The sequence below is a fragment of the Columba livia genome, chromosome 3 (genome assembly GCF_036013475.1).
Source record: "Columba livia isolate bColLiv1 breed racing homer chromosome 3, bColLiv1.pat.W.v2, whole genome shotgun sequence".
NCBI classification, from domain to species: Eukaryota; Metazoa; Chordata; class Aves; order Columbiformes; family Columbidae; genus Columba; species Columba livia.
The window spans coordinates 49,278,547-49,301,620 of NC_088604.1; the positions used below are offsets into that span (position 1 = coordinate 49,278,547).

The window sequence follows — 23,074 nt, forward strand, 5'->3', positions numbered from 1 at the left end:
GAGAAGGCCCCAGTTCCCTTCCACTGTTGCTTCAGCCTGTAAAAGCTTCCCCAGTTAGGGTAAGGGAAATGAGATCAAATTGAAATCTCTAAAGATTTTGGAAATTCAAATTTAAAACCAGAAGATGCCCTTAGGTAAAACTGACAGAGAGGGGAGTGACAGTGACTATGAGAATGATTAAGGCCTCCTGGCTGAGGAAGGTGGGAGTCCCAGTGGGGAGGAAAGGCCCTGGCACAGAGCTTGGGTGGTGTGTAACTGAGGAACTATGTGACCATCCAGAAAACTGCTGACTCTGTGATACGTATCACACAAAAGATTGCTTCCAGCTACTTGATGTCTTCCTAGCATGGGTGAGGGAGAGTGAGCCGGAAGGACTTTCAGTGTGTGGGAGCTTTACACAGTGAGGGATGAAGGAGGAGGACAGTGCTGAAAGAGGAGAGATGCCACTAGTTGTCTTTGATGTACTCAAACTGCCACGTAATAAAACTGTCCACATTTTCAGGACACAGACCATGCCTGAAATTAGTGTCATAGATCCTACAAGAAGTTATATATTGTGAGCACTTAAATGCACATCCAGTGGTGTCTTTCTCCTTCAGGGAAGGAAAGGAATACTTGGGAAGTGCAGACATCCTCTGCTGCCATGGCCACCACTGCGTTCAGTTACAAACCTGTGAGTTAACACAGAGCTAAGTCACTTTTGCCTGCAATAGTACTTCTCCTGTGTCTGTGCTCATGGACGTGATAAGAAGGAAAGCATTAAGCATCTCTGCCCCACTAAAAAAAATCTACCTTAACTCTGCCCTGGCTGGTGAGAGCCCCTGTGCACCCACTCTGCTGGTAAAGACCAGGAATTTCCTCATCTTGCAGCCCAGTGAGGAGAGTTGTCCACCCTCTAGGAGCAACACTCTTATCAGCTGAGTCTTATGCATCTTTCCGTTTTCGACCTTTGCACACCATGCCATGTCTGCATTTAACTCTCAATAAATTTGCAGAAATCACGGCTCTCCCACACACTGCCAGTAATTCTGATGGCAAGAAGACCTTTGTGCCAGCTGCTGACACAGCCACTCCCTGTGGTGGCAACACCCACTTTTCTTTAACTACATGGGGAACTACTGAGCAGAGGGAGTCATCCTTCCCACAGGAACACATCATCTCGCTTTCTGCTACCTCATTCTGTTGTCACTGTCGCAGCTTTAGTAAGCTGCTCCTTATTAATCAGGCCCAAATTCACCACTGATCACAAGAAGCCTTGCAGTTCCCACATTCACTTCCCAGAAATCAGCTACCAGCTCCTAGGTGCTAGCAAAGTTGTAATTCCTGGTAAAACTCTTGGAGTTCAGTTTTGCTGAGCTAAGTCTTCTGATGTGGTGTGAGATACCACAGGATAAACTAAACTTCACCCTGATGCTTCTCCTGCACAGTTTGATGTATGGGTCTGACTGCTTGATCATGGCACAGATTAGGAAATTGAAACTGCTTTAGGGCACTTTCCATTAAATCAGCTGCACTGCGTGCAGCCATACTGGTAAGTACTTAGAAACATTAAAAAAAAAAAAAAAAGAGAAAAGAATAAAGATGCAGCTAGATGCCCTGTTGTTAGTGTCTGTGCTGGTAAGAAAATGAAGGGACTAAATTCTTTTCCATGTAAGGCACTGCTTTCACTTTACCCCTTTCCTCTTCACCTAAATGCCTATGATCTTCAGGGGGGCAACAGAATGAAAAGCTCTTTCTGCATAGGCAGATCCAATCACTCCTCCTACAAATCTTAATCCATTGGATACTTGGCAAGGTTTCAACAAAGAGCCATGGTTCCCCCATGCAGAGAATCTGGCCCTGCTGTGACCCTGCCATGAGCTCTGGCCTGCACATTACAGAATTATTTTATTTCCTTTCCTGTCCATCCACTTTGAAAGCAAGGTTTGAAATTTAAGAGTTTCTAAAAAGAGGTTGGGTAATATCAGACATTCAGACAGTCATCAAACCTTGTACAGAAACAGACTGACAGAATAAATGGAGTAATGCCACTCTAGGAGTTTAACTGTATCTTAAAATGAATGCAATACTGTGGAGAGCTATCTGCTCCACACTATAGCAATTTTACATTGCTTTCATTATTTGTCTAGAAAGTAAATTAATTGAATTGTGAACAACTAAAAAAAATAGAAATTAATATGTTGGATCTTCTGTCCCCTTGTCCCTTTTTTCATGATAATCACTCAGCGGCTTTCAGTCAGGACCATTTCCAAGCATAGGCAGAACTTATGCATGATAACCATCCTCCTTCGAGCCCAGTGAAAATAAATACTCGTTCCAATTTAAGCAGATGGCTTGTTTCCACTCCTTTCCCCAGGTAAAGCAGGGCTCAGACTGTTTTCTTACCTGGGTATGGCACTCTTCCTTTTGTCACCAGCTCTGTCAGTAGGATGCCAAAAGACCACACATCCGACTTTATTGTGAACCTTCCATACAATGCTGCTTCTGGTGCTGTCCATTTAATGGGAAACTTTGCACCTAATGAAAGAATAAATGAGCCTTAATCAGAATAGAGACAGAATCAAAGTACCAGTTTGCAGGTGACTGTTGTATTCCGCAACACGTGCAGGAGGACAGAGCTACAGGCAAGTGTTAACAAATAGCTCCATGGAGTACGGTCAGAGAGGACAGCAGGGTGGAGCATGTAGGGCAGAAGGAAAGACTTAGGAGGGAAGGGGTGGGTTTGTCCCACATCCCAAGAGAAGGCTAAGAGATTTTAATTCAGGTTTGAAGTTTTATAAAAGGAAAAAAATGTTTAAAAAAACAATAAGCCAAATATAATAGAAATTCTTTCTTGCAAAATGTTTTAAATTAACATTTCCCTGTGACACTTGCAAGTCACAGTTAGCACATAAGAATAGAAGTGAGATTTATTAGAAATGTACCTCCCTGTTTCCTTGCTCAAGCTGAGCAAAAGGCAAAACAAACAAACATGGTAAAAACGTAAATTAAAAACAAACCTAATATTTCATTAGAAACATGCAAGAACTTAAAAATAATCCTGCCATTTGAATTGCTTGGAGTGCAATGATGTCAAGGCACAACTTCGGCCTGTGATTTATAACTTGACAGTGTACTTTAAGCTGCTGGCACTTGAAAGCCTGTAGTGCCTTAAATACGTGCAGTTCTAATGTGCTCATCCATCATCAGAGCTTGCAGGAGCCAGTTGTGGTAAGGATGGTAAGATAACAAGCTTTTAAACACTGATTTATTTGCTTTTCCAATCATTTACTGTTTTCTTAGAGAAAATATTTTCAGTATGGCTTTAAAGAAAAGTCTTGTGGTAATAATTAACTCATAGTATGTACAAAAATATGCAGACATTTCCCTGGTGCCTTGTCTTAACATACAGGCGAAAGAGCTGCATTGCTTCTTGCCGTTCCCTAGCGATAAACACTCTAGAATTTGGAAACAGACTGACTTTGACTTCCCACCACCCTCTCATAAAAGTTCCCTTAGCTTTCAGGAGGAGTGTGGGAAGAGTAACAACGTGGACAAATCATTGTCTGGGAGTGCAGTTACGGCACTGTTTACAGTTCCCTGCCAGCACTGTTCTGCTGTCACGTCCCGTGCTTGATGGCCTGGATATTCTGTTACATGCCACAATACGACTTGACTCAGAGTACAAAGTAAACATGGAAATTCTCATCTCCTTACTTAGTAAAACATCAGGTGGGCTCATTTTTTTCCTGTTCTACATGTAAGTGATCCTAAGAGAGAATATTACTCAGAAACAAATATATTTTTCCAGTTAAAATTGCAGTTTCTCAACTAAGTCCTGCTAAATTAAAAGACCAGACAGTTTCAGATCCCTAGTGCCTGAAGGAACTTAGATCTAGTTAAGCATCAACATGTCAGTGGTTTGATTTGCAAAGGTGCTGGAGGTGCTACTCACTTTCAAAAAAGTCTGCCTCTTCTGTATGTCAATTACTTGATATGCAGGCAGCAGCTAAAAGTCGGGTGCTCGGCTTTGGCCTCAGCTTCCCTAACTTACGCTTCTTCATGGGACTGATCTTAGTTAGTCAAAATCCACTTCATCTTCTCTTAAAATTCACCTTGGCCACAATGCCTGAGACTTCTGCAGCAGCAGCCTGCCATTGCTTAAGCCTCTGTCCTGGAAGCTGGCCCTGCTCCAGCAGCACCAGCAGCCACATGTGGTTGGCAACTAGCACCCCCTGCCACAGGCAGATCCTGGGGCTGGCTACATGCCCCTTGGCAATCCCCAGAAAAAACGCAAGCAGCGGATATCTGGGAGTCTGGTTCCCTGGGCCTATAGCGAATGGCTTTAGATGGGCTTGTGCAGGTATGCCATGAATATGAGGCTGATGTCCCTCTGCTTTCTCAGAGGTGCAGGTGGGACAGCACACAAACACTGTGACAGCTGAGCCAATAGCTCCATGCTGGCCAGTAGCCTGAAGGCTTGGATTTTGGTTAGTGGTGTGTGAGATAGCCAAGCATAAGGGTTTGCTCATTCGCCTGTTGCACACATTTTATTCAACAATTTTCTACTTTTTTTTTTTTTTCCCTTTTAATCAGCTGTGTTTTTCAGAGAAGCTGAGCCAAAACTTGTCTAATTCCCTTGTGCTTCATACTCAGATCCAAAGGTAGGAAACTACACACAACTCATCTTTGGAGAAATCTCTTCAGACTCCTTTGTGGCCAGTTCCCCCGGTATTTTTGCTTTCCTCATCTACTGCTGGTGTGGTGTTGGGAGCTGAGGATGTGGAGTTTAGGGGCCATGGGAATATGAGAAGCAAGGTAAATAGGTGAGGAGGGGGCACAATTCAACACATCTCTTTTCCTGAGAGCTGCATCAGTACAAACACGATTGGACTGTGATGAACACTGCTGGAGAAGACAAATGGTCTGTGCTGTGGATTTTTCTGATGGCAGGATAACTACCCATCACATTTTTACATTGCCCCTGTTGTGGGTGATTCTCTGGCTAAAACAACTAATACAAAAATCACATGTTCTGCATTTTGTGCAGTATTTCCTGAACTTTGGTTTGAAGCAACAGATGGGGAGGGGGGAAAGGCAAGTTTGGCAGAGAGGTTGCTAGCAGAGCCCTGCCTCATGGTTTTCTGGCCCTGCAATGCATGCCAGAGGCTAGACAGTCCAGGGGAGCCTGCAGCCCACTACGGCAGAGCTGTCAGTAAGAGGGGAGCAGAGATCAGTGAGGACACACCAGGCTGGCTGCCTGCACAGCTGCAGGTACAACACATGCACTGCCAGAACACAAAAAAATCCCCCACACAGAGCTTGTGCCAACAAGAACACACAGCAGCAAGGGCGAGCAGCACTTTCTGGACACCATCACAAGCTACATGTGCTTCCAGAAGAGCCCAAACAGGTGGCAGCATCACTGCTACAGTGTGAGCAATGCCGGGGTGGGGGGAAGTGTGGGGGTGTGTGTAGGAGCTGATGACAGTAACATTTTGCACTGACTAACAGGGATCCCCTCAAGGTGCTGCCTCCCATCTCATGTCTGACACTGGAGACACAGGCAGCACACTTCTGTGAAAACACAGAAATCCCCAAATGTGTTAAGCGCCGCTCCAAAGCCTCCTGATCGCTACAGCTATACCAGGCGCTCACGCAGGCCAGACACTGTGCATGGCTCCCAACCGACACACAGTCCCCATACTCACTCTCTTCCCAACATACCAATTAAAAAAACTCACCCTCTCCCTCTGCCCAGGTCTCAGCAGCTTATTAAACAAGCTGACTTTGTGCTGCAAACAAATTACAGCATCAGATTGTCAGATAAAGCGCATATTACTGACAAGTGTGTTCATAAATCTGATAGCCAATTACCCCATGTGACAAGGCAGCCTATCTCCTACTTTGAAGGCAGATTTTACATTAGTGTGGGGGTTATTTGCCTCATTTTTCTGCTGGAACCTGTTTCACTACAAACTAGCAGGTCAGCAACTGCACATGTACAAACCAACTGCACACTGTGTTCATTAGGTCAGGATAGCCTGTCTTTGCCCCAAAGTAACTACTATCTGCAGCTTTTATCTCTGTCCTTTTTTTTGAAACATTTCAGCCTGGGGAACACCTTTTTTGGGTTTCTGCGCTGCTCGCCACCACACCGAGCCAAAGCTGCTTGTACAATGGGCCCTGCCTCCTACCTCTGAGGATTCTTGTGAGGCTCAGCCCTGTTCTTGGAACCTTTTTCCAGCTCTGCCCAGGCATTCATACAGGTTATCTCCCAGGAGGATTTAATTGGGAAAAATCAATCCATGGCCCTGCTTTAATTCTTCATCAGCTACAAGCAGGTCACACGATGAGAAGCAGTGGAGGGGGCTGGGATAATTGACTGACCTTGACATACAACTCTCAGCATGGTTTCTTCTAAGGCAAGCAAAAATCCCTCAGAGCTTTGTTTTTTCAGACCTAAATCTCAACAAAGCAGGAACCTCTGAAATTCATACCCCAGAGCCACTGACAGCTTGATAATGATCCTGTTTCCAGAATGCTACAGAGCTGCTACCTCTCGTACCTCAAAACTAAACCCACTACAGCACCCCAGGCTCTAAGACCCAAAACCCATGGGAATTCTTGGGTTAGCGACCAGAGAACATAGTGCAGCAGCAAATTGCTCCTGAGGCTGGAAAGGGAAAGCCGCAAAAGGTAAAACCCAAGTGCTGAAGCGAGCAAGTAACAGGAAACGAGTCAGCCCTGGTAGGCGATGATGAGCACTGTGTGGGAGGGACTGTGCAATTACATTTTCTGTGCTGTGAGAACGAACATGAAATTAAAAGCCTGGCAAAACCTCAGCAATCAGAAGCAGGCTCTGCAGGCTGACCCCTCCCCGGAAAGCAGGGGGGCAAGGGGCGGAACGGTGAGTCTAAACAGCCCTCTCACCCTCTGCCTGCTCACCCCCCTTCCCCTTCCTCTTGACCTGGCCACGCTCTTTCTCATAGAGCAGATGGCATCTCCATAGGAGTGCTATGTGTGATCCCCCTCCGGGACCCTGGGGGCTGGCTGTTGAGAAGCAAGAGTCCTTCCTCCTAGCCACTCCATGGCTTGCAGGCAATGAGCAAGAACAAAGCCCTGAATACTACAGCCCACAGTACAGTCAGTCCCAAACAAGAGAGATCTGATTAGCTGGTGAGCTGGGAGCCAAGTCTCTGCAATAGGACTGGAGAGAGCCTGGAAGGGGAAAAAAGATCCCTGCTCATTTCTAGGAAATTAAAATAAGAAGCATCACTTGTTTTTAAGCAGGGCAGGAAGGAGATATTTCTAAGTGTTAGGGAGGCAAAAATGATCTGAGAGTTTACAAACACGTACTAGCACTCCCAAAATAGCTCTAACTTGTCTGGAAGGCATCAGGAAGATCCTTATTGTTTCATGTGTTCTTGGAGCAGCATTGCTGCAAGTGCTGCCAGTGTATGCAGTAGAAACAAGGCCTGGAAAATAACTCTGCTCTTTTTTTCATTAAGGCAATTTTAAATTTGTATCAGCTGCTACTGCTTAGAATAGCAACAACTCTTCCCAAGCAACTCTGTGGAGTGCTGAGAACTCTCCACAAAAATGCCATGTGCTTGGTGAAAACTTCACATAGCTGCAAACCAGATCATTGTAAGGGTAGCAGAACGGCATGGGAAATCCTGTGCTGGAGGTGATGGGAAGTTTCTCTCTGTCCTGGAGGATACCAGAGGTTTCGAGGCTTGCCTTGCAGCATAGATACAAGCGTCATCACTGATGGAAAGAAACAAGACTGAATGCCTGACACTGGCTGGGGGGAAAGATGTTTCAACAGCCACGAGAAGCAAGCCCTGATAGTACAGGCTGCAACACAGTCCACCAGTGTAGCCTTTAAAACGGGCGTCACTTTATAAGGCATGTTTTTCCCCTTTGATTACTCACTTCCTCTAAAAGCAAGAGGAGCCAAATGCTCGCTACAAGCCAAGAAATTTTTTTGGTATTATTTAATGGCAGTGTATAGCTGCTAGTCACACACTTTAAATCATTAGTGGCGTGACCGTCTCTTTCCTTCCTGACGATTGCTGAGAAACAGCAGTGCAGACAACGAACTGCTTTTTATTTACCTCTCATAAATCAGGAGCAGTCAGGCCTCCTTTGTTCAAATCAAAAAGAAAATAAACTGGTCAGTAAAACATTACCACCAGGCTGAGTAATACCCATGCAGGTTCAGGAATCCTGCACTCTAGCCCGCTGGGGCTCAAAGCATCCCCATCTGTTTCCTTTCAAAATATTTAATCAGAGACAAAAGTGACAGTGGGGGAAGGGAGCAGGAGATCAAGCAAGGCTGGAGAAAACCACCTCTGCCCCACACCAACAACGAGCTCTGTACTAACATGTTTAAGCCAACAGAAGGATGACTGCTGAGGAGTAACTTTAATCTTCAGATTTCGTAAGGCAAAACATTTCCTTTCTCCCACAGGAGCTGCCAGTCTGGAGCACTCCCTGTCCTGCTCCCCTTCGTTGGCCAGGCTCTCCTCCCGTGTCAAAATTCCCACTGAAGCAGTAGTCAGTCAGATAAACAGAGCAGTCCCCAGATGCATCCCCTTGGAGGCTGAAGTAATAGGTCATGGGAAACCAGCAGAGGCAACCATTTCCTTCTGATATTGTGGTCTCCACCAAGCAAAGCTCCAATCTGATGTTTAACAAAACGAACCAGAACTGAATCCCACTTGAAGACAAATTCCGGTGGCACATGAGAAACCGTGTTTCTTTCTTAATAAATTAAAGGTCCCAGGCTCGCCCTGGCTACCCAGCTGGCTTGGAAACCAGGTTAATTGCAATGAAATGTAAATCAATAGTGTGCTGTTCAGTCAAAAATGCACCCCTCCCTAGAACAAGCTACCACTTAAGAAAGGGTCATAAAACCATTATGAAAGTAGGAAAACCTTTCTACAAGATGCTTGTGATTAGAGACTCTTTTAAGGAATTCTGTAGCTCTGAAGGACTTAAGCCTGACACCATGAGGTCAGGGGAAGGAAGTTTTGCCCATTGTCCTGAAGTATGGGAAGGATGGGTGACTTCTCCATACTTGCACCATGAGATGAAGCCAGGCAAACACAACTCACATTCTTCTGATCACTAGTGATGCAGGTTAAAAGCCAAACTACTCCTCGCTTCCCGGACACTTTTTTCCACAACACAAGTGATTTCTGTCATGGAAGAAGGCAGGAGACACCCATGACTATGCTCCCTCTCTCCCTACCAGTCCTGCTTTTCTCAGCTCAAAGTTTTCCTACCCAAAATCCAATAATTTTTATTGTCTTAAAAATCTAAGCTTCTCTTCAACATCAGTAAGGCAGGTTTTCACAGCTTTCTACCATGTGAAGATGGCAAAACAATTCTGAGAGATTTAAACCAGGAAGCAAATGGGTCATCAGAGGATTTCCTAGGGATCAGGAGCCTGAAGAGATCTGGCCAGAAGTAGGTCACATACTTGTCTATTAAAAAAAATAACTAGTCCTGTCAAACTATATGTTGGGTGGTTTCCAAAGGGAACAAAAGACATGGCAGTAAACAAGACAGAAACAGAGATGATATAAGACACTGTTTCAAAGCCATTTTGCAGATTGGATCTGGCTGCCTTGTTCAAGGGAAACTTTTTTACACAGGGGAAGGGCAAGCAGGTAGCTTTCTGTCTACCAGTGCCTGCAGACACTCTTGTTACTCCGGAGAGAATGACACAAGGCTATTTTTTTCTAGCAAGAAGCAATTCCCACCCTCAGGCTGAAATCAGTAGCGGTTAACTCTCTACATTAGTACCTGCCAGGGGTTCTTCAAGTTCCCCCTACCCCCCAAAATAATCAGACATCACCGTCCAAACGTGAAACAGGCAACTTTTAGGGTGGACACAGCCTGTAGTCCACATCCCTGCGAGTGGGCGCTGCTGACAGTTCAGAGGGGTGTGAATGGCGTGAGAGCCGCTGCTTCTAGGCCAAAACAAGGCAGGCTGGAAACTCTCTGTCTCCTTCTGTCAACACTTGAAAGTTACAGAAAGAGGTTAGCTCTTTCCTGAAGAATTAATGGCAAAATCCATGCTGAAAGAGGGACTTCTGGTCAAGAGAAAAAACTCACAACAGGAAGGGGGTAAATGCAGGTTATGAAAGACTTAACTGACCCTTGTTTTCTGATGACAGACAACAGGGTTTAACGGGATGCTCCTTGGCTTTGGCACTGAAATGGATGGAGTGGTATTTACTGACAGATATTGAGCAAGCACTACCAGTGTACTGCCAACAGAAAGAGAACAAGACTGTAGCTCTGCAAACTTGGACAGATATCTGACAATTAAGCATGACTTGTGAAGAATGACTAACTACAAAGAGCCTGTGTCATGGCTCAGTCTGAACACACACACACACACACACACACACACACACACACACACCCCCTGCTTTTTTAGGACAAGCTACAATACTCTTTGATACATTTTTAGAGTGTATCAGTGGCCAGCTGTACCCGGCACTCTGTGTGGCACTGGAAAACAGCTTTCCTATTAAAAGAAACTTTTCCAGTTCCCAAAGAAAACACAGTGCTCAGAGAGACAGCTCCATTGCCTAGAGACACAATGCTTTGACGCGTTTGAAATAAAGAAAGTAAGAATAGCACAGCAACATTGATAGTAGTAAATACTAGAAAGCACACTATGAAAGAAACAGCTTACATTGGCTTTTCTGGATTTCCCCTTTGAGTCTTACAAGGCTGGTAAGTAAAGTATCCTCTTTGTTACGGCACCATGAGGATCTTGTCTCCACTGTCACTTCACCCACTTGTGTTCCCACTCATCACCCTTGTTTCACTGTGGTGTTTTTAAAGGGAAGACAACTAAATAAAATGTTCTCTTTAGGACGTGCATTCAGCAGTGAAGTTATGGGTTAAGAGTTAATATGACTTCAGAATTTATTGAAGGCAACCCCAAAGCACAGGTGAGAGAGCTTTGTAAAGCCATGTTCCACTCTTCCCCTGTCACAAGAATGACACTCAGTGCTTCACATGCTGCTGCACCTACCTTGTCTGGCTGTATATTCATTGTCTTCAATCAGTCTTGCCAATCCAAAGTCGGCAATCTTGCATATTAGGCCATTTCCCACCAGAATGTTTGCAGACCGCAGATCTCTGTGTATGTAATTCATTCGCTCGATGTACGCCATTCCTGCAGCCACCTGTCAGAAGCAGGAAACACAATTGGTGCATTTTAAAATGACCTCGGATGTATAAGGGCTATAAACATTTACACCTAGGTGATCAGTACTCTAAAAACAGACCTGGGCTGCCATGTCCACTAAGTTCGGTAACTTCAAAGCTCTTCCTTCTCCATCTTTTAAGAAATCTAGCAAACTTCCTGCAAATGCAAAGTTGACACAATAGAGAGATGTTAGGGAAACCACGGCTGTTCATCAGGATGGAGGTGCAGCAATATGTGCAATATTACAGACAACAATGTTTCGAATTCAAGTGGATAGTTTCAAAAAACCCCACAATATCCTAGAATTCTCCTGTTATACTTGTTTCACTCTGCTTTAAGGTTGGCTTGCAGAAGAATACGTAACTAGTCCAAAGAGAGTTGCAGGAAAAAGAAACAACGTTGTTCTTAACTTTCCTGACTGTTACTGAGAAAGCTGATATTTCTTAATTTTTCGAGTGCTTTTTGAAACTACATACCTGCTGCTCTCTAAAGGCCTCGGTTAGCTGCAAAGCATCAGCTTGGTTCCAAGCCACACAAGCTATGGAAAAAGTCAGATCCCAGCTCAATCTGCTCCAGAAGAAAGGTCAGCCTGGAGCCTGGTAGGCTCAAAGGGGCTAGCATTAACAAAGGCTAATTTTCCTTAGAAATTAGTAGTGCTCCTTCTCTAGGTAAGCCATAACTAAATGTAGCATGAACCATTAATTTTAGATGATCACTATGCAAACTAGAGAAGATAAAGCAGAGATCAAATGAAAGCAATTTTAGCAAAATCAGTAAGGACATAGCTCCCCTGTGCAAATGGAAGCAAAGAGGTTCCCTGTAGCATTTAAAACAAGCCTAGAATGCTACAGCTCCCTTCCCAATCTTGTATTCAGTCAGAGAAGAGTGGCTGTCTCCTTTAAATAAGGTCAGTGAATTGGTTTAAAAAATGACGGGAAAAGATGGATTATTAGGCGTTTCTCCCTTGCTGAATTGTCAGCCTCAAGCTCAGATCCAAAGATGTAAAATGTTACAGTAAAAACTAGTAAAGTAAGCCAAAAGAAACCACATATTTCAGAAGGATTTTTAGAAACCTTTTTTAAAGGGGAAAAAGCACATGCTTGTCACTGAGACATATGATTAAAGCGCGAGTTAGGGCTTGGATGCCTCTGAAGAGGGAGGTGGGCAGGCACCTGCCAGGAAAATAAAAATCAACTCCAAATAGACTGAAAAAATGCACTTAAAATTTCAGAGTGTATCCTCCAATGCAAAATGAAACTTTTCTGTGAGAACTTATGTTTCCTATTTGGTTCATTTGCTTTTCTAAAACAAGCAGATTTTTTGCTCTGCTCTCAGCACCCCTGCTGGAGATCTGACGGAGCGAGAAGTTTTCCTTTTCTCATTTTACTATATCATTACCAGCTAAGTAGCTTAAAGGAAAAGAGAAGGGGAAGGAAGGAGGAAGAGCCATACGTGCCAATCATGTATTAAAATGCTAAACAGGGTAGACTGAAAATTAAGCTGTGATCTGGGAGTGAGGTGCATGCGATAGAACTTGGGATTGTTAAAAGAAGAAATAGAAATCTTAAGCCAACAAATAAACACTGAAAGAAGATGCCATATATGAACTCTCTGGTGCCAGGAAAAGCTAGGATCTTGGGAAGCAGCATGTAATATCATTCAAATCTAGAAAATGCAAATCCTCACTAGTCAGGGAAATTTAGATGCTGATACAGTTGGAAGCACTTGAGCGGCACCAACTTCTCCCTTCCCCACCTAGTGCAAATTTTCTTTGCACATCTAATGGATTTCAGGTTTTGGGCTCAGTTCAGAGTTGAATTCATTCTTCTGAAGCCAAAGGTGAATTTGGCTTTCTGTTCCCTCTCTCCTTCCTCACACGCTATTCATGCATCACACTGCACCTCCTTCTGTATTCCCAAGGAGCATCACCAAAGAAAAAGTATTTTTATCAAGGGCAGCAGCTCTGGCCTCACCTTTGCTCATGTACTCCGTGACAATATAGATAGGTTCTTCAGATACCACAGCATAGAGCTGGACCAATTTGTCATGTTTTAGCTTCTTCATGATTTGGGCTTCCTCTAAGAAGGATTCTGGAGACATAGTGCCAGGCTTCAGGGTCTTGATAGCCACTTTAGTATTTCCATTCCACGTACCTACAAGCACAGATACTTAGTTAGATTACACACCTTCTGCTCTTTTTTTTTTTTTTTTTTTTTTTCCTGCCTGATGCTTAATATAACCAAGGAATAAACTAGCAAGGACACTTAATATAATTATTTCTTTAAAGTGTGGTTTCCCATGTTACCCTATCATTACATTCCTCCCACGCCTCCCTCATATTTTAGTCTTTTTCTATTATACTGAAAAATAATACTCCCATTGGCACTGGGGCACAATCGCCATTGTCCTACTCAGACAATGTTTCCACTGATGTCCACAGAAACCTCCTCTGAGTAAGAAATGTGGGACTGCTGAGACCTCTCTTCATATATTCCTTTGCTAACAAGTAATGGGTACAGACAACACAGCTCCGGTCACTCATTTGGGTAACAGAACTAGTTAAACCCAGAACTTCTCATTTGCAAGACATTCTAACTTTTTTGGTTTTGTTCTGAGTCAGGGAAAAAAAAAAAAAAAAGAGGAAAAATTCCCAGGAAACAAATTCTGAGTTGATTTAATTTGAGAAATACGGGTGTGTTTCCAAACCAAAATGGGTCTTTTTCCTTCTCCTGCTGATTGAAAATGAGGTGATTCTTGTCCATTTCATTCTTTACTTGTGGTCACCACTGAAATGGCCAATTTGTATTATTTTTCAGCCATCATCTACCAAGCCTTCTGTAACACCTGAAAGCCTACACAAGGACCTGGAGGGAGCTGGTTTATATAAATGAAGATGTCAACGAAAAAAATAAAGCATAAAATAAATTTGCTAAAAGCACATTAACAGTTACCAGGGCTTAGCTGGCGCATGGGAACTGGTTAAGCTATAATAACCTCATCATGAGCTTTTGCAACCTGCCAGAGCATAAAATTAAGGTGGATGGTTTTTTTTGTGCAGGTGACCAGTTCCCAGCTGGCGCCTCGTGTAGCTGAGGACAGAGGAAGAGTGGCGGGAGAGCCACTGCCTGTGTCCTCTGTCCCTTGCAGGGCAAACCCTGCAGCAACACGTGACGCTGTCTCGGGAGAGCCTGAGGCACGTATTAGCCTGAAGGGTGCTGTGCAAGTTTGGTTTTCACTATGCCTTGATGTTCTTCTGCCAGCTCGGTGCCAGGTGCTGTCACCTCCACTGGTGGTGGAGTGATGTCTCCAGTGGCTCCCATGGCCACCCCAGTGTGCTGAGGAGGCCTCTTCAGGTCTTAGTTTCACTCAGGCCTTCAACTCAGAGCTGAAGTGGGACTTTGCTTTAGTGGCCACTCCTGTGTAAGTTACGAAGGATGCAGCTTCACCTCCTAATTTTTCAAGGAGGGTGGTCAAAATGTTTTCCCATGGGTGAAAGGCAGTGTGTTTTTTTCTGGAGGCACTGTGGCTCCATCACAGCCGCTTTGCAGAGGTGACACAGATTATATGAGCCACCCTAGTTTCATGGGCACCAGGGTTTCTGTCACTGGCATTAATAAACAAGGATTTTACCTGGTGTGTTAACAGGATTGACTGTGTATTATCTGTTTGTATTGCCCCAGTGAAAATCCCAGGACTCATGTTATTACCACAAAGTGTTTTCAGTAGTTCTATTTTAAAATACTTCTATGAATTTCTCTAGTTAAAAAAAAATCAAAGGTTAGCTTATCCTCTCAGCCCAGATTTTGGTTTAAACTGCTAGATTTACTCATTGTGGTTTGGTATTTTCCTGTCTAATAGAAAATTAACAGAGACCTCCCTCTCGATTTCTCCCATATGTAGTTAGTTACTACTTAAAGCATTTTAAAATTATTTTTTACTATGTTAATAATACTTCAGGGCTGTTAACATATTTTTACTACTTGCATGCCTTTGAGGAACATAATGCCATAATTGTAATAATAATTTTTACATTTCTGACAGATATTTGGTGCTGATACTTGGCACTATTTCTCATAGCTGTTTTTCTAAAATAATTGCATTTGCTACTTTAGCTTGTCCTAATAGCTTAAGATCTATGGCACACAAAACTTACCACTAAGTATTTACACCAACCTGAAACTCTTGCAGACAGAGAACAGGAAGGTGAAATTGCAGTTATCTGGGGATGCTAATGTAAAACACAGGCAGTTTTCTTTGCAACAGGTCTCTGAAATCCTATAAATTCCTATATTTCTAGTCTATAAATTCGATAAATTTCATGGACTTGCTGCCATGCTCTTTGCTGTAGTCTTGCAACACAAAACAGCTGCAAAAGCCCAGGAGAGCCCACTGGTTATTTTGGTCATACATACTTTTATGTTACTGCAACAAAACAAGCAGCCAAACTGCTGCACCAAATTATTCTGATGCAAAGAAACAACATATCATGATTCTTTTTTTGAACTGGTCATTTTAAAAAGGCTACACAGAATGCAATTTGGCACAAAAATTGAGCCCACCTCTCATTAAGTGGCCTCTATATTGTGTTTACACTAAGATTTATGTATATTTTAAATTGCCATTGTTTTATAGTAATTAAAAGAATGAGGCCCATAGAGAGGGGAGTAGTAGTAAAGCTGGCAGGCGTGCAGGAAACAATGTCAGTGGATTTGGAAAACATCAATATTTCTGGACTTCAAAGTGGGGTTTCAGCTGGGCAGGGCGAGTCTTGCCTCCATTGTCCCTGGTGTCTACATCAAGTTATGGGGTTCTGCTGCAGACACAAATTTCAAAACAGACGTAAAGAAGTGGATGCACGAGAAAGCTAGCTCGACAACATCAGCTAGTCAATCCTTGCCATTGTTTTTAGGCTGGGAGAGAGGATGGAAGCATTTGCAGGGTCTGACCCCATCAACTCTAAAACACATGAGGAAATAAAAACATCTACTTACCAGACTCATTTCTGGTTAGCCATTCTGATTTATAAGTTTAACATCATTCCTATTTTGATATCTAGCAATTGTGTAGTCACCCAAATAAACCCAGTGCAATTAATGAAGTTTAATTCCCTAACCTCTCGTACCAGTGTGTGCAAATGAAAGGAAGTTTCCCCGTGGATTGCTGTATTCAAGTCTGACTGTTTTAGGTGATATAGACTAACATTTGATACTAGTCTGATCTTTTAGCTTTAAGATCTCTACTTGAAATGTTTATTTCTGCCAAGAGGGCCTTAAAAGATCCGTCCAAAGCAAAATATATTCTCTGCCTTACCACGCCACACTTCAGCGAAACACCCCTGACCAAGCTTCTGTTCCAGAAATAATGAATCACGTGCAACTTCCCATGCATCTTTAGCCAATCCAACAGTTTGTGGAGTATTATTCGTAGCAATCACAGTTAAGTTAAAACACAAACCATCAGCTTTCTCTATAGGAGAGGAAATTAATAAAAAAACACACTTATAATCCAAAATTATGCATGCATTGATAAAGATGGAAGGTGACTTGTCTCTCAGTGCTGCGTTAAAGTTCATTTGCAAACACTGACTTTCGGATACTGGAGGTAAGGACTTTCTTAGCTTGCAGAAAAAGGCTCCTTGGTATAATTAATAGATTACTATGTTAGCCTTGATTTATTATTGAGACAATGGTAATTTGTCAAAATCAAAACCTGCCAAGGATACACAGAATTTCAGTTTTCTTTTGCCATCAATTACAGTGAAAGTTGAAGATTAAAGTATTTCAAAGTCAAAGACATCTTTCCAAAGGTACTTTCCTCAACAGTTTGAGTTTTGCTCATTTTTTTCTTGTGGGCCACACTGTCCTACATTTTCACCTTCCATCTTGTCATCCCCACACAGAGAGCTATTTTAAAATAATTATTTTGCTCCATACCCATCCATACTTCCCCAAACTGCCCATTTCCCAGTCTCTTGATCAACTGTAGGGATTCTCGTGGAATTTCCCAGACATCTTTGGTTTTGACAGACAGATCAGTAAGCCTTGGCATTCCTTTATGACAGGGGACTACTAAGCGGCAGCAAAGACCTGCAGCTCTCTCTGATGGAGCCAGAAGTGAAGCCAACAGCAAAGGAGAGGAAAGAAAAAAAAGTGTGACATGAAACAAAAACAGTAAGCATAAAAACAATGCTACTCACAACAGCTGTTAGTTGCATACCACAAAGCATCCTGGAAGATTAGAAGTTGAACACTGAAACATATTCATTTGGGACAGAACAGAAAATATTTCAGTCTTTGCTTCCACAGCCTGAAATGGAAGGTGACCGCCAATGGTTTCTCTTGTGGAGAATCTCAGCATTTCCCTTCTCTCACAACGCTGCATTAACTTCATGAGTAACTGGTATACTGTAGTACAGTATAACTTTCTAAAAATCATCTGCAAGTAAAAAACTAGATTGTTTCTGAACCGAGTAAAACAAACAGAGAAGATCCACTTTTTCTGAAAATTGCAGCAATGAAAATTTGGCAGACTTGCTGCTATTTTTTTTCTAGGTATCCTGGGAAAAGGTATTTTCTGTATGGAACTCTGTGAAAACGTGTTTTTGTAGGTGTCCTGTAAAACACTTTTTCTGCCATTCTTTCTAGAGCAAACCTTAGCATATGCAGCCAGTCCTACATCATTTGGGGCAGATTCCTTATACTTATCTGTTAGAAAGCTTCACAGAAGACTGAACTGTGACAGAAGGCACAAGATATTTTAGCAGGAGTAAAAACAATGAAATATATATATATATACACACATATTGCTGTGTACTATGCTATGCTGCACAAAGCACACTACAATATAAAGCTTGCACAGCAACTTGTATCTTAAAACAGGTGCAGCAGAGCAGAACAAGGTGGAGAATTGCAATTTTATTTCAGACTCAAACATAATCTTTATTCTCCCATGAAAGATTTCTTTCTGGGCAGCTGAATAATGTGTTTCAGCATCAAAAGGTGGGCAAGCACTGAAGCTCCCTGCGACATCAAGCCCTGCGTCCTTAGCACAAGTGCTGTGGGATTGTGGGGAAGTCCCTACAGGCACCTTGACATGGACCTTGTTGTGTTTCCTGTAGCAAGACAACAAAGACCACAAAACAGGGAAGATGAGCCGACCAGTTGGCATGTCTTATTCAAATATAATTCCAATGGGAACATCAGGAACGAGACTACTCAAAATACACATAGTATCTGGAAAGCTTCCTCATGAGTTTGGACAGCTGCAGAGAGAAACCGGAGGTTTTTAAGACCTCCTTGCTTTCTTTAGTGGAAAAAAAATAGCTGGGCATGCTGGTGCTCCAGTTAAGCCCAGACTGCATGCACAAGAGCTTGTGCTTGACAGGCCGGCTGTTAGGGATTGGATGAATGGTGCTTCAACTTCAGACGTGCTCTTATTGGACTTCAGTCTGATGTCAGGACACCCAGGGGATCTCAACATTTTTCATTTGTAAATCTCATCTGTGAAAGTCCAGACACTGCAGTTAATTTTATTCTCCAGGTAAGAAGGGGCTGGGAGAAGCGGGCAGTCTGGGTCACAAGGGTACTGGGCAGCGCCATGGCAGCGCAGCATGGGGAAACCTGTGCCATGTCTGCACACGGGTGCACTTGGTATTCCAGCTCCTGACCCAGGACTTCTTACCTGAGACCAAACTGCACACTGTCTATGCAGGGAGCCTGGTTTCCAGCTGCCTGGACAGGAGGTGTCCTCCAGCCTGGCCACCTAGGGGCTGAAGAGTGGGCTGCAGAGCATACTAGTCCTGTGAAGGCACTGACCTATGGTCTCAGCAATGGTTCTTCAGGAACCGTGCTGGTTTTTAGAGTCATTCAGGCATCTTTGAACTCTCCCTAGAAGTAAATCCAGGCACTCGCAAGGTGTTTTGCTAATCTACCTCCCACAACTCTGAGTGCAGAGCAGGCGATTTGAGGCATCCGGGACTGGCATGGAATGAGGGCTCCTGTGTTCACCTGGATATGGGAGACTGCAGGTGAAAACTCTGGAATGTGGGTCTGTACCACGCTTTCCTGCGCTGCTCTGCCTGGATCCTACTGATCGTGCCTCTGTGTTGCACAGAAATGGCTCTTTTCAGATCTATTTGTTCCTACATCTGTGTGTGGAAAACACACCACCCAAATAATTTGACCACAGAAAATTCAAAGTTGACATATGCCAGCTGGTATAGTGGGGCTGAAAATGATCTTCCTTAGATGTGGGGGTTTATACATTATTCAGCTTAGTTTAATGCAGAGTCACCAGAAACAACTAGAAATTCTCCCAGGCAGCATACACCCATCAGAAATGGGGCGGAGAAGACAGCCAGATGTCTAGTATGAATAGCATAAGAATACAGCAGACAGAATACAAAGAATACAGAAAAAACACCCCACAGAGAAGCTGCTTTCCCAAGTAAAAATTATGTAAAGTTTTTGAGCAGCGAGCATTTGAGGTCATCTGTTAATATCATGAAAAGCTAAAGGAAGGAAAACAAAAGCAAGATAATTCAAAATACAAATTTCTGCTTAAAAAATGACCCTATTGAGAAGCATGACAGTCTTCTATGTAAGAACTGGTTGTCCTATGCAGAGGTTTGGGGGGCTTTAAAGTTGTATCTGTTGTACACCAATTGCCAGTGATAGCAAGATGCACTTTTGGGTTGAATGGCGCATGCCACATTTTAATCACAGGAATTAAAAAAAAAAAGCAAGCTTGGTGGGTAGACACAAACAGTGTGCATAAAGGAACATCCACCTTGCCGTATTTATTTTTAAAATTAGACCAATTATAATTTCAATGTCAATACCTTGCACATCGAACACAAATCCAGTGGGAAAATTTGAGTCAGGTAATATATGCAAACCTTTTGGCCATTGCTTTAGGTAACTGAATTCCACACCGCAATTCCCTATTTGCTTTATTAGCAATACTGTGCTGCAAAGCGGTACATATTAGCAGTTGCTTATGCACAGGGAATTCATGCTCTGAGATGAGCAAGTCAAATTCAGTAATTGTGTTCGGTTAGAGGAGGGAGAGCCCACAAAACCTTTACCTGAGCAGAGTGCTAGCTTTTAAAAGCTCTGCCACTGTACAATGTGAACAGCACTCAAAGACACTTACAACAGTAATGGGAAAGGGATAATGGAAGATGCATTACAACAAGCAAGAGACATAGCTCAAATGACTCTTTGGGGCATCTTACACATACATCAGATCAGCAGCAGATGCTTTTGTTTTAAAATACTTCAGAGTGCCATGTACTATCTGAAAAATTACCTGAATAATGCTGAACCAGCTGCTGAAGAGTTTCAAATTGTGCCCGAGTTGTGATATAATATCCACCATTGTCAAGTTTACGAATCTTATAATGTTTGACATGATCTCCTTTCATATCATCCCAGTCTCGAATAGACAGGGAATAGGCACCTGTTCGTAGCAAAAGAGAGACAAAAAAATTGTAAGTAGTTTTTAGATACAAAGATTTTGGTTTGCTGGTCAATTGTTATAAAATGAAAGAGAAATTGCCTCCAAAAAATGCTTATTGTACCTTGAAAAGAACAAGTGAATCTAACACAATGGAGTAACACATAAATCTTACAATATTCACACAACATCCCTTTCACACTTTTCTAGAAAGAAATCTGGAGTTCTGTGTAAATGAAAACTAACATTTTAACATTTACTGCTTCAGGTTGTTAAATTGACTTTTCTTTTTCTAAGTGTCAGGTTACACTGCAAATACTATACTCCAGGTAAATGTCAGCAGGTGGTAAATATCAAGATTTTCATAGGAAACACTGGAGATAATGACTTCATATGCGTGTGGTGTTGTTACTCAGATGGATCCCAAACTTCTTCACAACAACCAAATTAGCACACTTTGTGTCACAGTCTTTGGATGGTGGCACTACACCAAGACTGTGCATCAGAAGATCTGCACGTCTCACTTTCCAAATCCATGCTGGAGCTCTAGAGCTTACTAGTGGGATTCAGATGCCCAAACACAGGGGCTAAGTGCTATGTGAGATGTCCCAGGGCATCCTGCTTGGCACTTTTCCCACAGGCTGTCACATCTGTCTGATTCACTTGGATGCCCTGCAGGCATTTCAAATGGCTCTGGATGCTCACAGCTAGGGAAAGGAAACTCAGTTGTGGGGCTGGATTTATTTTTTAGGTGTAGTGGTGGCTGCCTGCAGGTGGGCTATGGGCCTACAGCCCATATATATGCCCACACCTAACCTTCTGGTGCTATTAGGAAAGCTGAATTCTGGCCTGGTTTCCATGAGTGTTGTGGCACTGTAGATATCGATGGTGTAAGGCAGGTTTGAGTACCAGGTGTCTGCAGTCATGGGCAGCTGAACTGAACCCCAGCTTCCCACTGACTGTAAAGGGAGCTTGGCCACCTACACAGGGACCTGGACATTCAGGTGTCTTAATTTGAAGCGCAGTTCTACTCTATATACAGATACACCCACATGTTGGTTTTCTAGAGTGTCAAAAGCAAAGCCACATTTCACAGCGTAAGGCAGTTTCTGAGCAAAAGCATGACTATTTCGAAGGTGCTGGAGAAGACAAATCTTCACTCATGGCTCAGATGAATACTGTATTTACTCAAAGGTAATTCAGACATTAAAAGGAAAAAACCCAAAAAAACAACAACAAACTAGAGGTAACTAGCAGCTGCAGAGATCTCAATAAGGTTCTCCTTCTGGATCCTGGGCTGCTTTCACTGGTAACCATGTCAGCTAAAGGCAAGGAAAGGAAAACCACCAGCAAACAATTTTGGACAACATGAAAGGTGGAGTGATTTCCCACAGGTCTGACAGCAAACAGCACTGACTGCTGCTTATCCCAAGTCAGGACATTTTTCAACACACCTGCTGGGTTCACATCCTCCAGAGCCACCTCCAGCTAAGTGAAATGGTTTAAAGAACCCCCCACAGTTAGGTGGTTGTGATTCCTAGTGTAAGATGTCTTTCCTGGATGTCTGCCGGAGAAGAAGTTTCCACGACCATGTTAACCTGCCCCAGGTTGCAGTGCTGAGTGGCTCACTGCCAAGGGAGCTGCAGTGAACAAAATGCCTCCACCCTGACTCCAAGGACTTCTCAAATTCCCTGTTGTTTGACGTCTAAATAGGAGGAAAAGAGCCAGCACTTACACAGATTATTCTGGTTTATGCTAATGGGAGACACCCTGAGAGGAGTGACAGGGTTTTTATTTTTAAGTGTAGAAAAATACTGTTTTTAAGGATGTTTTTCCGAGGAGGTTCTCCCACTGAGTCAGTACATCTCTCTCAGCTAGGAGTTCAAAACTTTTTGGGGATTTGTGAACACATCTTGTGCATGCTTTGTACCACCACTCTGGGTTCTACACTGTCAGCCTATCTTCAATATTTTCCAGGCAGTGTTCTCCACCTCCGCATTTGTGAGTTTTGATCCACTGGCACCAGCTGTATTTTCTTTAGTCACGCTCCCTGCCTATCTGGTCACTGTTTTAGATTCTTTAGGAAAATGTAAACAGTCTGTGGCTCCGAGTCTGCAATCAGAGCTGTGTGGGTGGCCCTCTGTGGACCCCCGCTGACCTCAGATCAAGTTGCAGGACTGGAGCTTTAGTTCAAATCTGGACAAAAACAAGAACCAAGATGGATTTCATTATTCATTTATTTAGGCTGTTGGTTATTTATACTACTCATTGTTATCTGATGATGACTTCAAATTGAAGATATATACATAACAAAAATTTGGATAGAAATGCGACATTACAATATATCATACTAATGATTTTTTTTAAAAAAACAAACCTAACACCAGAGAGCCTTGAAGG

At 43.0% G+C, this 23,074-nt stretch overlaps 1 protein-coding gene across 13 annotated transcripts in view; it reads right to left on the reverse strand.

The window, feature by feature from the left end:
- Positions 1–23,074, reverse strand: part of FYN (FYN proto-oncogene, Src family tyrosine kinase) — a 140,854-nt gene that overhangs the window by 8,453 nt on the left and 109,327 nt on the right. For 7 of the 13 annotated variants that reach the window (XM_065056671.1, XM_065056675.1, XM_065056674.1 and 4 more), the window contains 6 exons: positions 20,528–20,677; positions 17,152–17,316; positions 13,192–13,371; positions 11,298–11,374; positions 11,042–11,195; positions 2,386–2,517 (listed from right to left, as the gene is read on the reverse strand). In XM_065056671.1, coding sequence (XP_064912743.1) covers positions 2,386–2,517; positions 11,042–11,195; positions 11,298–11,374; positions 13,192–13,371; positions 17,152–17,316; positions 20,528–20,677 — 858 coding nt within the window. Of the gene's footprint in view, positions 1–2,385; positions 2,518–11,041; positions 11,196–11,297; positions 11,375–13,191; positions 13,372–16,528; positions 16,685–17,151; positions 17,317–20,527; positions 20,678–23,074 lie in introns of all 13 variants that reach the window. The other 6 variants (XM_065056678.1, XM_065056679.1, XM_065056676.1 and 3 more) reach the window with 2 other exon arrangements.